Raw genomic sequence first — 15,069 nt, forward strand, 5'->3', positions numbered from 1 at the left:
AGAATGATCACCTCATACCCTCAGTGATAGGCAGATGATTTTTCTTCTAAAAACATAGTATCACACCATTTACTTCACTCAGTCTCTTCATTAGAACCTTCTTCATTCTCTTCACAAGATAAAAGTCATAGTAGTTTCAAAAAGAAGGAAGATATTTCCATTCCTCTTTCTCTTTCTTCTTTCTCACCATCTCTCTAGATCTGACTGGAAAATTATATCTTTAGTTTCTCTCAAGCCCTCAATCTTAATTTTCTTTTTTCCAGAATCATTCCTTTTAAAATTTTCTTTATCATGGGTCTTCATAAAATACTGTTAAAATAGTTCTTACCAAAAAAATTTTTTTTCTTTATAATTATTCATAGATCAAAGTTAAACTCAGATACTCCTCACAATTCCATAGGAAGAAGCCTATGATACAAGAGTAGGTGTTTAGTCATTTCAGTCATATCCTACTCTTCTCAATCCCATTTGGGGTTTTCTTGGCAAAAACCATTGGAGTGGTTTGCCATTTCCTTCTCCAGCTAATTTTTCAGATAAGGAAACTGAGTTAAGTGACTTGCCCAAGGTCACAAAGGTAGTCAATGTGTAAGGCAGATTTGAACTTAATAAATTGAGTCTTCCTGACTCCAGGATCAGCACTCTATTCACTGTGTCACTTGGCTGCTCCAGACAAAAGGGTAGTCATAGATTAATTCTATTAGATTCTTTGCTTAGAGTCATTGCAACCCTCTCTATAGCCTCTGTAGGAGAGGTTTTTGAAGCAGTGGTTATATTTATGTATCATATAAATACGTATATATTATGTATTTATTTATATATACTATATAGTAAATGTTTATTATTATCTTCAGGACAGTTTCTTCTTCATAATCTCAAGGAGCTAGACCAAAGATTGAACACAGATGGCTGCTGGGTTTTTGAACACTGGTCCTCATTTTCTTCTAGACATCTGAGCAGAAATTCTTAAAGATCAAACTTTTCTCTAAGAGAAATTGAATCTCCCCAAAGGAGCCCACAGGCAAGATTTTCCTACATCCCATAGAGAGATGAAATTCCTTCTATAAGCAGCCCTGAAGGGATTGGTTTGTCTCAGAGATCATTAAGGTGAGGGAACTTTCCTTGTCACATTAAGAAGGCAAACAACCAGGCAATTGTTCTCTTTTGTGGTTTCTGAGATGCCATTTACTTTTAAAAAATGAAGATGAAGCTAGTTTTATTCCCTGACTACAAAATAGACTGAAAATACTTTTATTGCTCGGACTTCTACAGCCTCATAACAGCCTAACTTCGTTTTCTGAAGTTTTAGTAGAAGGACATCAGACACTTCACAGGGATTTAGATAGGTTTTGTCATTTATTGGCCAAAGTCAGCACTCTAAGAGCTGCTGAAAACTTTAGCCAGGAGTCTCAAAGCAGAGACCTGGAATCTTTATTATCTTCCTCTTGTGATCCTATTGCTGCCTTTACAATCTTGCATCCACAACTTGAATGTTCAGTTTCACTAGACCAAGAAAGCTGAAAAGGTGTTGGAAACAGCCTGCCCTGATTCTCTTCAAAGTCTTCAGATCATGTAGGTTTAAGTCAAACCTTCCTGAGGAGTGAGCTGGAGTAATTTGTAAATTTCTATGGAGTTTCATGGTTTTTTTGTTTGTTTGTTTTGTCAAATCCCCTGCCTTCACCAGAAAATTAACCAATTAAATTCCTTGAAAGAAATATAAGACAACAGAAAAACAGCATTAGAACATGAGATAAATAAGCTGAATGAAAATAGATGATTGAATGTTTCAATTAATTTTGTGGGAGAAATTATTTTTAAAATATTATTATAAATATTAATTGCTTTAAAAAACATCCACTACTTTTTTCAAGTATTGTTGATTTGGAATTCTATCATAAATGGGCAGTTCAGAATTATTTCCTCTCAAGAAAAGTTGGAATGTGTTAGCTTTTTTTTTTTTTTAACTTCATTCATTTTACATTGATTTTTTTTCCCCTCCCTAATTAGTGACTAGCTATTTTTGAGGATATTAGGTAAATAAAATCTACAATGTGGAAAGATACAATGCTGTTTTTCCTATTTAATTTCTTTAGAGTGCAAATTCATTTTGCTAATTAACTCTAATATTTAAAAACATGCACACACATACACACACATACTCTTCTGGAAAAACTGTAGAATTAAGTTAAATTGATAGTCATTTTGATTGTTTAAATAAACACATCGAACACACACACAAAGTATACAGGAACATTACTGCAGGGAAAAGTGTAACTTAATATATTCAAATAACAAAAGATTACAAAGCACTTCAGTGTTACATGATGAAATTTTCATGATTTGAAAATCATTTTTGTTTGACTTGTTGTATATATATTATGGTCAGAAATAGCACAACTATACATTTCTTTTTCAGAATTTCCAGAAATCTTTAAAAAATATAAAATTATTATAAATTTAGGCTACTAATTTAAGTTGACATATTTCACATTCAGAATTTTTAAAATGTGCTGGTCATCAATATGGTTTTCAATGTTATAATTTATTTACAAATATTATTTGTGTGAATTTATTTAAGGAATTAAAGGAGGATATAAAATCATTTAAAATACAAGAAAAAGTTAAAGGAGAAATTAGGAAACTAAAATTGGATTCAAAGATTTAAAAATTCTGTTACAGGTGTTATACATTCATTATGTAGGTATGATATTGAACAAAAATAATAGATTAAGAATAAATAAAATTAAATTGGAGAGCAAATCCAGCAAGTAACAGAACTGAATTTATTTTGTCTACTACTTTTTCTCACCTTTATAGGATATGGATATCCATAGGTATTTATATCTGTCTACATGACTCAACAGATTTGAAAGACAAAATGAGAAATATTAACATTAGATTAATTGTGGGCTTCAAAGATATCTAAAAAGTAAAAAAGTTAGGCATTATATTTGAGAATCTAATAATTAAAGAAAAATTTCTTAAGTATATGAGATCAAGTATTCTCTTCATTCTTTATGTGAGAATTCAAAGCAAGAAGAAATTCCAAGTTCCAAAACTTACTGATACAAAATTAATTATAAAATGACTGATAATTTATAAAATTAGACAAAGAAAAATTCTTCAAATGTCAAAGAAAGAAAAGAAAATTCACAGTTGAATAAGTACCAGAATAACACTGGACAAAAAAAGAGAGAGAAATGTCAGAGTTGGACAAAAATATACAAAAGTCCTGAACATAGCCTGAGGTGTAAAGCATTTGATGCTGCTAGAAATGCTTTTTGGTTCCCTAATGTCATCAGCCAACCATCTGTGTTTAGCAGATCAGGGTCATACATTTCATGATTTTTATTCCCTTGGAATCATTTAACAGAGTTCATGGTGATTTGGATTTTCAAAAACTATACAGGTGGCTAGTCAGATGCTGTCTGTTTCTAATGACCCTAATTTTAAAGTCCTATCCTTTCTCTCCACTGTATGAGATATTGGTGTAATCTTTGTTTCCTCCTCAGTATCTCATAGCCTCTTTCCTTATCACCCTCCTCCATCCTAGCTGGTTCGTGATAATGCAGATCTTCGTTGTGAGCTTCCTAAGCTGGAGAAAAGACTTCGTGCTACAGCGGAGCGAGTCAAGGCACTGGAGAGTGCACTGAAGGAAGCCAAGGAGAATGCCATGCGTGACCGCAAGCGGTACCAACAAGAGGTAGACCGCATCAAAGAGGCTGTGAGAGCCAAGAACATGGCAAGAAGAGCACATTCTGCTCAGATTGGTAGGTATCCACAGAAGTCCAAAATCTATGACTTCTCTTTTGCACTTAGTGAAAGATGAAACCACCACAGAAAAGCAGACAGTCCTGAGGAATCATCTTATCTTCTCCATATAAGGGCAGGGGTCTTCTCACTGTACTTTAATATAGATGTTCCTAAAAATCTGTGTGTCAATGGATTCATTCTTTAACTACAATAGAGGAGAAACCTACTACTTAAAGGAGATCTAGAGGAAATCATAGAAGAATTCTTCTGAAAAATAGATAATTGCCCCTTGGAATTAATTTGGATTTTTCCTATACTTGGGGTGCTCAAAAGTATGGAATCCAATATGTAGTTCTTTGAAATTTCTGCTAAGTCAGAATTTGTCTTGGCTGTGGGGGTGAAGCTATTTACCTGTAGATACTAACACACTTCATTTTCCAGTCTCCAGTTAATAATGTTGGAATAACTCTTTTAAACCAACATATATACCCTGTACAGAAATACTGTGCCCCTAGGTCAGGGATTGACACACAACTGGAAGCCTGTATTCCAAGAGCTTGGAGACTGATGATGAAAGGGATAGGAGTAATATTCCTTCACTGTCATGGTCATCCTTTCTCTCTTTTTTTATTCTTTTAAAAAGTTTGCTGCAATCTTTTGTTGTTACCTTTATTTTCAAATATATCCCTTTCTCTTTCTTTACTTAGAGAACTATTCCTTCTAGTAAAGAATTCTTTAAAAAGAGGATGAACATAGTTTAGCAACATTCATCAACATGTTAACTGAGTGTGACAGTATTTACAGTATGCAATATTTATAACCATATAATGAAAGGAGGGAGTTAAATTATTTCATCCCATCTTTGGACCAAGCTCATTCTTCATAAATTCAACAAATTCATAATTTTTTTGTGGTGGGTGGTGGTGGTGGTGGTGGGGTGTGTGTGTGTGTGTGTGTGTGTGTGTGTAGCACTCCCTCTGCTCCCCCAACTTGTACTCCAATAGGGGGGTTGAGTTCCCAGATGGCAACTGCTTTGTCAGATTCTAAGGATGCCCTGTGGGTATTTTCCTACTCAGAAACCTTCCATCATTGAGCTTTCTTTTACTAATAAGCCAGTGGATACAATTAGCTCAAGTGAAACTTGGAAGGTATTTATTAAAGTTGCCCACTGAGTGCTACAAAACACTCCCCCTTTAAATATGGGCTCACTTTTCCTCAGATACAAATATTGCCAAGAGTGGACACAAAGCACAACTGTATCATGACACATATGGCAAAGGGGCAGCTCATGCTTCCAGAATGAGAAGAGTTGCATAACCTTTTTCTCCTTTTGAAATTAGCATGCAGTCTTCCTATAGACCTAGCATCTCTGCTAGGTAGATTGCTCATCTGAGTTCCTAGGTTCAGTTCTCATAGCTTGATATTTGATTGATTGCCAGTGCTAGTTCTTCCTCGAAACCATGGTCAGGTTTCTTCTCTGCTTCCAAAGATCATGGTCCTTTAAATTGCTTCCTCCTTATAGGCAACTCCTGTTTGGGTCAGTGTCTGACTCTGGAGAGTGTGTATCTTTTTTCCCTCCACAGTAACCAAATGATGGATACATTATTTTCTATTGGGTCAATAACTCTGGCTGTGAAAAACAATGGATGTTGAGGGTCAAGGTGGGGTGGGGTTGGGAATTGGCTTTCCCTTTACAAGTGCCCTCTGATGTAGGAGGTCATTCTCAAAGTTACTCCTGGTCTGGATTGGCTAAAGAGTTTAATAAGCTTAGCCTTTTTAGGGGAAAATGGATAACCAATCTTTGGCCAGTGACGGTGCCCTTTTCAATTCAGATAAACTTTTGCACTTCATAAAATGATACATGCCACTGGGTATATTTTTACAATCAATTTAACACTTTATCTGTACTTTACAGGCTTTCTGGGCTAGGGAAGGGAATTTTCAAAAACCAATTTCCTCCCTTACATTTATTTCTTCTTCCTTTCATTTACATTATAATATTAATTGTTTTACTCATTATGTATATTGTTTTTCTGGTTCTTGTTTCACTCTATCAGTTCATATAAATTCTTTTTATGTAATTTTTGGGTATTCTTCATAGTGTTTCCTAATTCACAATAACACCATTTATGTACCAAAACTTGTTTCGTTTATACTTTGTTTCTTGTTTTGTTTTTTGTTTTTTATGCTACTAGAAAAGTGCCACTATAAATATTTAATGTATATAGGACCTTTCTATCTCTGGTCTCTTTGGACTATATGGCTAACAGTGAAATATTTGGGTTAAAAAGTATGGATATAAAAAGTATGGATAAAAGTAGTGGGACTACTATTCCATAGTCCCTTTAATGTAGGTATGTGTATATGTAGGTATGTGTCTGTGTGTCGGTGTATATACATGCATACACATATATGTATATGTATACATAAATATATATATATATACATGTGTGTTGTGTGTGTGTGTATAATACACTTTTTTTCCTTTAAAGAAAATTTTTTATATAGTCACATTGTAACATTATATTCCAGTTATATTGATTACAGGTTATATTCCCTTTAAAAAACAAAAAACATTGATATCTTACAAAAAGGCATTTCCCCCTACTGATCCTTCTCTAGATTTAACCCTTACTTTTTACAAACAACAACAAAAAAACATTAAGCAGAACATCTGATACAGAAAGCTTGTGTAAATAGGTATGTCTTTATAAACCCATATTATAAATTGACACTTTTACTTTTATTTTACTTTTTTAATATACAATTTTGAATTCAAATTTGGTAAAATTACCATGCATTTTAATTAAAAAGCCTTAGTTTTTTCCTTTGATATGTCATTCTGCTTTGCACAACTCTTAAACAAGTCAGTTGACTTCTAAGGTCCCTTTTAGGTTTTAGATTCTATAAACTATATCTGCTTCACATGAAATATGAAGTATTCCATGCCCATAAACATTTGGCAAATTAGGAAAACCTAACACTGCTATCTAAAAAAAAAAGGACATTAGTAGCTGTTGGCTTTGGGATTGTCCTTGGATGTCTTGTTTTCATTTTAACATTCATCAAAAAAAAAAAAAAAAAAAAAAAAGGCAGCTTGGACTTGTTGTTTAACATATTTTGAATGTGGTTTTGTTTTTGTTTTTTGTTTTTTCTCCTTTTCCTTTTGCTTTTCTTTTTGTTTGTTTTTTGATATAGCCAAACCAATCCGTCCAGGCCATTACCCTGCATCCTCTCCAACAGCTGTACATGCCATCCGAGGAGGAGGAGGTGGCGGGTCTTCTGCCTACTACCAGAAATAAAAAAAAAAAAAAAAAAAAAAAGTAAGTCTACTAGAAGTAATGATTGTTTCTTTGAAAGCTAGGCTAGACATGGTCACTGACATAGCTCTGGGTCAAACACTTTGGACAGATCTAATCCCATTCTTCCAGGGTCTGAATCTCTAACAGAAATGTCCTAGAATGATGTCACATCATTCCATATACTTTCTTTATAAAACACATTTGCATTAGGCATCTCTTGAAAATCCCAAGCTATCAGAATACTTAGGCCCATTCTCATCCACTTTTAAATCCTGGGAATCTTCTGAAATCTGGGATTTATCAGACTGGGACTTAAATAGCCTGTAGGAATGGGTGGATAGGGTGTGGTGAATTATTTATCAGATATTCACATGGCTTTAGGATTCTTAGCAAAAGAATATTTCATGTTCTTAGAAAGCTTTGATGAAGGACTTGGGTGGCTACCTGATGTACAAAAGATATGAATGTTGTTAAAATGCTGAGCGATAGGAGTATTTTTGTAATTATTATTAAAAATTATTAGTTTAGATTAAATGATTGTATATTAATAACATGTAAATTAGTCACTTTTGCTGTAGTAGTATATACACTTCTTAAGTTTGCAAACTCCATGCTTTAATTGTCACCCTTAAATTAAATTTTTTTTCAGTGTTCTTAAGAAGAATAAAAATCTTAACTGTTGTGATGAAAATTAAGGGAAAGATTTTTACCAACAGGGAAGAAAAGGTGAAAAAGAATTAGTGAGCTAGCAATACTAGTAGCTAGAAAAATTCTGACTTTTCAGTTGATGAGTCCTCACTGTGTGAGTGTGAACACAAACTGTAAAATTACAGTTCTTGGTGTTTGTATATTCTTACTAAGAAATTCTTGTAATGAAAATAAACTTTCAAGGTGGGAAGAAAAGACAATCAAGACCAAAAAAAAGGTACTATATTGCCTTTGTGAGAATTGTTATTTCCAATATTACCTTTTTTGCATGAAGACCAAGGTAAGAACATATATGAGAATATAGGGTATGCCAAATGTAATTGAATAAAATTACTAATGTGTGAAGTACTGTTGCTAAATCTTTAGTAACTTCTAGGAGGACTACAGCCAAATAGTGTTTAGAGAAGCTGACTTGTGCCATGGAGAAGGGCATATGGAATGGTCAAAATGGGAAGGAAAGTTAGAACTCTGAACTCTTGAGCTCCCCATTAGCTGTTACTCTTCCCTAACATTTGGAATGAGAAATGACTTTGGCTGTAGACTAGTTTGGATTTAAACCTCCATTTTGGATCATCACTTGAATATTATATTGCTTTGAAGATTGTAATCTCTTTATAGTAGTAACCCAGTAACCAAGAAGGTTAATCAGGTATGTATTGTACACAGCACAATGTGTTAATTGTTGGTTAATTAGGCAATAGCTGTTTATCTGGACTATTGTAAATGAAAGTTTGTTGTTCAGTAGGTATAAATTTTGCCAATCCTGCCAAGTAATTCATTGTCTGATTCTATTTTAGAATCAGGTTTCTATAAATGATTTGTTTGAGTCATTTATAGCTGATTGTCTTAAAAATGCCTCCCAAAATTTTTTTTAAAAAATGCCCACCAATTATATCCTTTTTATATTCTAAAGATCTGGAGGTCACAGACTTATACAGAAGTTTGTTGAGCATCTTAATATCTTCCCAAGGAAGATTCCCATCCATGCCAGTGTGGCTTCTTAATTAGTAATGTTTTAATGAACAGAAGGGTTTTTTTTTTTTTTAACTGTCTTCCCTTCCCTATCCCAAAAGACATCTCTAAATTATCAACAATTAAATATGTAATTTCCATTATATCTCATTTCACTTACAACCTCATAAGACATTTGCTTCCTAACATGCACAGAATACAAATACTTTGTTGCTCTAAGTATTAATTCAGTTGTTTATCTTTTAGTCTGTTTAGCATTGATTAGTACAGGTTACAAACTTCTAAAAGGCAAATTCAATACCTGACTTACCTCTGCATGACATCTTATTCTGTGGTCCTATGCAGGGATTTTGATATCATCTTCCATTAGTCTTAAGGATGGAAAAAACAGTATTCAAGAGTAGTAGAACTTTTGCAAGGATATGAGGTTAAAAAGAGGATCCTTATAAATATAATCAATTTTTTGCTGTAAGGAAATCTCATAGATAACATCATCTTTTTAGTAGTTATGAAATTATTAGAATCTCAATCCAATCCCAAATGAGCATTTTCTGCCTTTATTTTTTCTTTTCTGTTCAAAAGCCTTAACCTAGATATTATAGAGTCCATGGCAAATTTGTTTTCATTAGCCTCCAATCTCAGCTACTATTTAATGTCAGAGTAGGTAACATATGATACTATTATTATTTAGCACCACTAGAAATTAACTGGTGGCCCACTGACATGTTCTCATGAAGCACAATTCTGTTTTCTCTCTGTCTTTTTTTTTACTCTCTCTTTCCCCCTTTTTTTCTACTTTATTCTTTCCTCATCCTTTCCCTATTTCCCCCTCTTTTTCTTAGATTTCTCAGCATTAGAGACACAATGCAGCCTTAGATGGGGCAGTAAGAATTAAAAACCTTGTTGATGTTGATATACTAATCTGGCAAGTAATATTTATTCCTCTTGGAAACTTTGAAGGCACAGACAAAACATTTGGTGCAGAAATATGGGAGAACCAGATGACATTTGGATAAAACAAAACAAACTAAAATCCATCCAATGCATATTTTTTCAAATCCTTTATAGATCAAAAGGTTTTTTGTTAGGTTAGGAACATAAAAATATCACATGTATAAATTGGTTGCTCATAAATTTAGCATGTTTAGTATATTAAAAAAAATAAAAAAGAACCAAGGGATGGAACAGAAACATTGTTTTGGGAGGGCAAAGGCAATGTTTATTTTTTTTTATTGAAAAAAAAAAATCCCCTGAAGGAGAAAAATCTCTAGCAGAATTTTTTTTTCTTTTTCTCTCCCTTCTCCCCCACCCACATCTCAAATCTTTCAGAATTTTTTTTTAATTTCCATTTCCTAAGGCATTTAGCCTAAGGCAAAAGTAATAGTAGGCAACAATCTCCCATAGGTTGATTTTAGGTATAAGAGACAATAGCCAGAAAGATAACCTTAACTTCTCTTCACTTGCCCATCTACTGAGAATCCTTAATAATTTTTTTTCTAATTTCTCATTGGTTTTTCCTTAATTGAAAAAAAAAAAGTCTTGAATGCACATTTATATGTTCCCACCAGATGGTGCTGGTGGGATGTTTCTAAAATCTTGTTTCCACAAAGGTTTAAAGGAATTATGGCTGCAATTTGGCTAAATTAGACTTAAAAATATATATATATTCTTTCTAAGAACTCAAAAGAATTCTTGATTCTCTAATGTTATTAGTACAGAATATTGGCCTGTATTTCTTAAGGGGGATAAATTATCTATACATAAAGGATGCGATGGGGATGATGGTGATGATGATACGACTATGATTATTTGTACAGAAGTAGAGGGCTGACTCTAAAGTACTCTCCTATCTCTCTTAGTATTTAGCCTGTTTCCTTTATTTATGGTACTGAATTCATATTTGATCAGTTCAATCAAATGCTATCTTCTATACTTAAGTTCCTTGTTTCTTTGCCTCTCACCATTTATACCTTGCCCATATCTAATCTCTCTTTTTTTCCCCAATCTTTTCTGTCCAGAATTACCAATAATCTTTAAATCCAATAACCCCTTGGTCCTCATTCTATTTGACTCTTCACATAGAATCAGATTCTATTTTTTTCTCTTAAATACTCTCTTCCTTGGGTTTTTGCTTTCTTGCTTCTCCTACTCCTGATTCCTCCATCTCAATCTTTTACAAGAGTATCTTTCATGTCTCCTAAACGATGTCATCTTCTCCTTTGACTTACTTTCTCTATTTTTGACTCAGTTCTACTGAAGAGAAGGCGAAATCAAAATGGCAGAGTGAAGACAGGAATTCACTTAACTTCTCTCCCAAACCATTCCAAATTCCTTTAAATAATGACTCGACACAATTTTTAGAGTATCAGAACACCTAAAAAGATGGAGTAGAACATTTCCAGCTGCAGGCAACCTAAAAGGTCAGCAGAAAAGGTCTGTGACAACCAGAGTGGGAGTCCAGCATGCAGTCCTGGTGCATGCCATTCCAGTGCAGCCCCAGCCTCAACTCTGGTCCCAGAACCAGCAAACAGGACTCTTGTTACTTTAGTGCACTAGATCTTACCGTTACAATGGAACTCCTAACAGTTCCAGGGTAGAAAAAAGAAGGCTTGTGATCAGATCCCCTGGAAGAGTCTCTGAAAACAGCTGCACAAAACACCTGAAGCTTGGGACAATGCACCCTCCACCCTGAAAATAGATCCCTACTTTAACAAAGAATCAAAAGCAAAGTAATAGCCTAGGAAAATGAGCAGACAAAGGAAAAAAGTTTCTGACCATAAAAAGTAAATACTCTATCATCTGCCTCTCTACCTTTTGTAGAGGTGTCCTTCTCTGTATGGAGTGCTAACCTCCTCAGCTTTACTTCTCAGTACACCTAACTTTCTTCTTTTTTTTTTTATTTATTTAATAGCCTTTTATTTACAGGATATATACATGGGTAACTTTACAGCATTAACAATTGCCAAACCTCTTGTTCCAATTTTTCACCTCTTACCCCCCCACCCCCTCCCCTAGATGGCAGGATGACCAGTAGATGTTAAATATATTAAAATATAAATTAGATACACAATAAGTATACCTGACCAAAACGTTATTTTGCTGTAGAAAAAGAATCAGACACTGAAATATTGTACAATTAGCTTGTGAAGGAAATCAAAAATGCAGGTGTGCATAAATATAGGGATTGGGAATTCAATGTAATGGTTTTTAGTCATCTCCCAGAGTTCTTTTTCTGGGCATAGCTAGTTCAGTTCATTACTGCTCCATTAGAAATGATTTGGTTGATCTCGTTGCTGAGGATGGCCTGATCCATCAGAACTGGTCATCATATAGTATTGTTGTTGAAGTATGTAATGATCTCCTGGTCCTGCTCATTTCACTCAGCATCAGTTCATGTAAGTCTCTCCAGGCCTTTCTGAAATTATCCTGTTGGTCATTTCTTACAGAACAGTAATATTCCATAATTTTCATATACCACAATTTATTCAACCATTCTCCAACTGATGGACATCCATTCAGTTTCCAGTTTTTAGCCACTACAAAAAGGGCTGCCACAAACATTCGTGCACATACAGGTCCCTTTCCCTTCTTTATAATCTCTTTGGGATATAATCCCAGTAGTAACACTGCTGGATCAAAGGGTATGCACAATTTGATAACTTTTTGAGCATAGTTCCAAACTACTCTCCAAAATGGTTGGATTCGTTCACAACTCCACCAACAATGCTTCAATGACCCAGTTTTCCTGCATCCCCTCCAACAATCATCATTATTTTTTCCTGTCATCTTAGCCAATCTGACACACCTAACTTTCTTTAAAGCACAATTCACGTATTATCTCATATATCCTATGTGAGATCTTTCTCTGTCTCTCCCCTCCCCCACTTAATAGTATTTTATTTTTTCAATTACATGTAAAAAAAGCTTTCAAATTTTGTTTTTGTAAGATTTTGAGTTCAAATTTTTTCTACCTCTCTTTATTCCCTTCCTTTTCCTTAAGACAGCAAGCAATCTAAAATAGGTTATACATATTCAATCATTTTAAATGTATTTCCATGTAAGTCAATTTATGAAAGAAAAATCAAAACAAAGAAAAAACCATAAGAAAGAAAAAATAAAAAAGATAAAAATAATATCCTTCAATTTACATTCAATCTCCATAGTTCTTCCTTGGCACGCAGATGCCATTTTCTATTCCAGATCTATTGAAATTGTTGAGAAGAGTTTGTTAACCATAGAAAAGAAGTTACAAAAGGCCCAATGAAAGATGCAGATAGAAAAAGTTAAGAGGAGTAGGAAGAAGGGTAGCAGCAAAACATGGCTATATTAAAGTCATTACATTTGTGGGGAATTTCTTATGTTGTCATAAAATGGACTATGACAAGAAAAAAACATGCAATTGTCATTGTTTCTCTCCACTGCCATTATTAGGCTATGTAGCCTCTTTCCAAGGCTATACTGATATCTCAGAGATTGAAGTCTTTGGCCCTTATTTCTTATACTTTGCCCAGTGTTGAATTTCCAATTACATTATACTTCAGCCAGACAGAACACTCAAAGTACTTCTTGGGGATACATATTATATATAGACAGGCAAATTAAAGAATAGTTATAGGAGTCTAACCCCATCCATTTAAAGGGAAAGTTTTGGGAGATTGCTTCTTTGGTTCTGGATTTTTCAGTCTAGTTCCCTAAACTTAATTTTCCCTTTCCCAAATTATTTTCTTCATGGTTCTATGAGAAACATAGTTTCTATCCTCTATCCCAGAAAAGAGTTTTCTATCTTAGTTTTTTGGTTATTAGGAAAACAAAGCTTCTCTCATTTAGATTTTAAAGATTTTATCCTTGCTTTTAATTAAGTTTCAAGCAAAATTTGGCAAAACAGGAAAAAAGCAAGTAAAAAGTAAGTAAGAAAAGTAAAGTAAGAAGTAAAGAGAAACAAGTAAGTAAAGAACCCTGAAGTTTGATCAGCGGTAATAAGAGGAAGACATCCTGACAAAAAATTTAGTCTAGGGTCGTTGCTGTCTTATTTCATTTTATCTATACCTAAGACGATATGCCATATGAGAATTCGGTGAAAACTGATGTTGAACTTGGAGAAGAGAAAACTTTGAGTATCCATGTTGGAGCCCTAAGTATTTGAAGGGCTATCGTGAAAAAAGCATTAGATTTGTTTTGCCACTCAGAGGGGCAACATTAGCAGTAATGAGTGGAGGTTTTAGAAAGGCATATTTGCCTTGACATAATGAAAACTTTTAAACAAAGAACATTCAAAAGCAAAAATCCAAAAACCTTGCCTCAAAACTTAATGATTTCCTAATTAGTAGAAGTTCTTATCTGGAGACTTGTTGACCCCTTACTTGTTGAGGCAACTCTTATAGGAAACCTCTGTTTAAGGATGTATTAGACTGAACTTCCTTCACAGGAAAGAATTCCAGAATTTTATGAGACACTCATCTATATGGGTTCACAACCTACCAAAGAGAAAATCTCCCTGATTGATCATCTTTCATAAAAAAAAGCTTGCTCCAGATATTCCATCATCTCATATTCTCAACCTCCATCTATCATTAATCTACTTTTCTTATTCTTAACTTTTCTTCCTGTATTTATCCTCTTGTTAAGGGATATCTGGGTTCAATCTGTCTTTTGCCATTTATATTGGATCCTGCGAGTTCTGTGATTAAAGTTTAAGGCACTTAAACACATGCTATCATTTGATCTTCACAACAATCCTGTGAAATAGGTGCTATTATTAGTTTCATTTTATAGATGAAGAAACTAAGATTGAGGGAGAGCTAAATGATCTGTCACACAGTCAATTAATCAGTCAGGAAACATTAAGTACTACTACATACCAGACACTGTGCCAAGGACTGAAGATACAAAGAAAGGCAAAATAAAAAGTTCTTACCATCGAGGAGCTCAAAATACAGTGAAGGAGAAAACATGCAAACAGCTACATATCAACAAGCTATATAGTGAATAAATAGTTAATAATCAACAGAAGGAAGATGTTAGAATTAAGAGGGATTAGAAGAATCAGCAAGAAAAAAAGGGAGAAAGTATATTCTAGGTATAAGAGAAGATTAAATACAGCAAAAGCTTAAATGCTTTCAAGAAATGAACAGTCTGTTTTGGCAAGAGCATCAATTATATGAGATAAAACTAGAAAAGCAGGTTGGAGAGACTTTGGGAGACATTAAAAACCAGACTCAGCAGCTTGGTTTTTATTCAGAAGGCAATAGGGAGTCATTGATAATTTTTAAGCAAGGAAATGAACTCATCAAAATACAGTGCTATGTATTGCCTTAACTTTGCAATCAGAGGCTTTACA

General features: G+C 33.9%; 1 protein-coding gene across 3 annotated transcripts in view; it reads left to right on the forward strand.

The window, feature by feature from the left end:
* Positions 1–15,069, forward strand: part of KIF5C (kinesin family member 5C) — a 188,654-nt gene that overhangs the window by 164,972 nt on the left and 8,613 nt on the right. For 2 of the 3 annotated variants that reach the window (XR_004233044.1, XM_031960049.1), the window contains exon 24: positions 3,551–3,767. Coding sequence is in view for 2 of the 3 variants with exons in the window: in XM_031960049.1 (XP_031815909.1) it covers positions 3,551–3,767 (217 nt within the window). In the remaining variant the exon portion in view is untranslated. Of the gene's footprint in view, positions 1–3,550; positions 3,768–6,948; positions 7,074–15,069 lie in introns of those variants that run through there. The other variant, XM_031960048.1, reaches the window with a different exon arrangement.

The sequence above is a fragment of the Sarcophilus harrisii genome, chromosome 3 (assembly GCF_902635505.1).
Source record: "Sarcophilus harrisii chromosome 3, mSarHar1.11, whole genome shotgun sequence".
NCBI classification, from domain to species: Eukaryota; Metazoa; Chordata; class Mammalia; order Dasyuromorphia; family Dasyuridae; genus Sarcophilus; species Sarcophilus harrisii.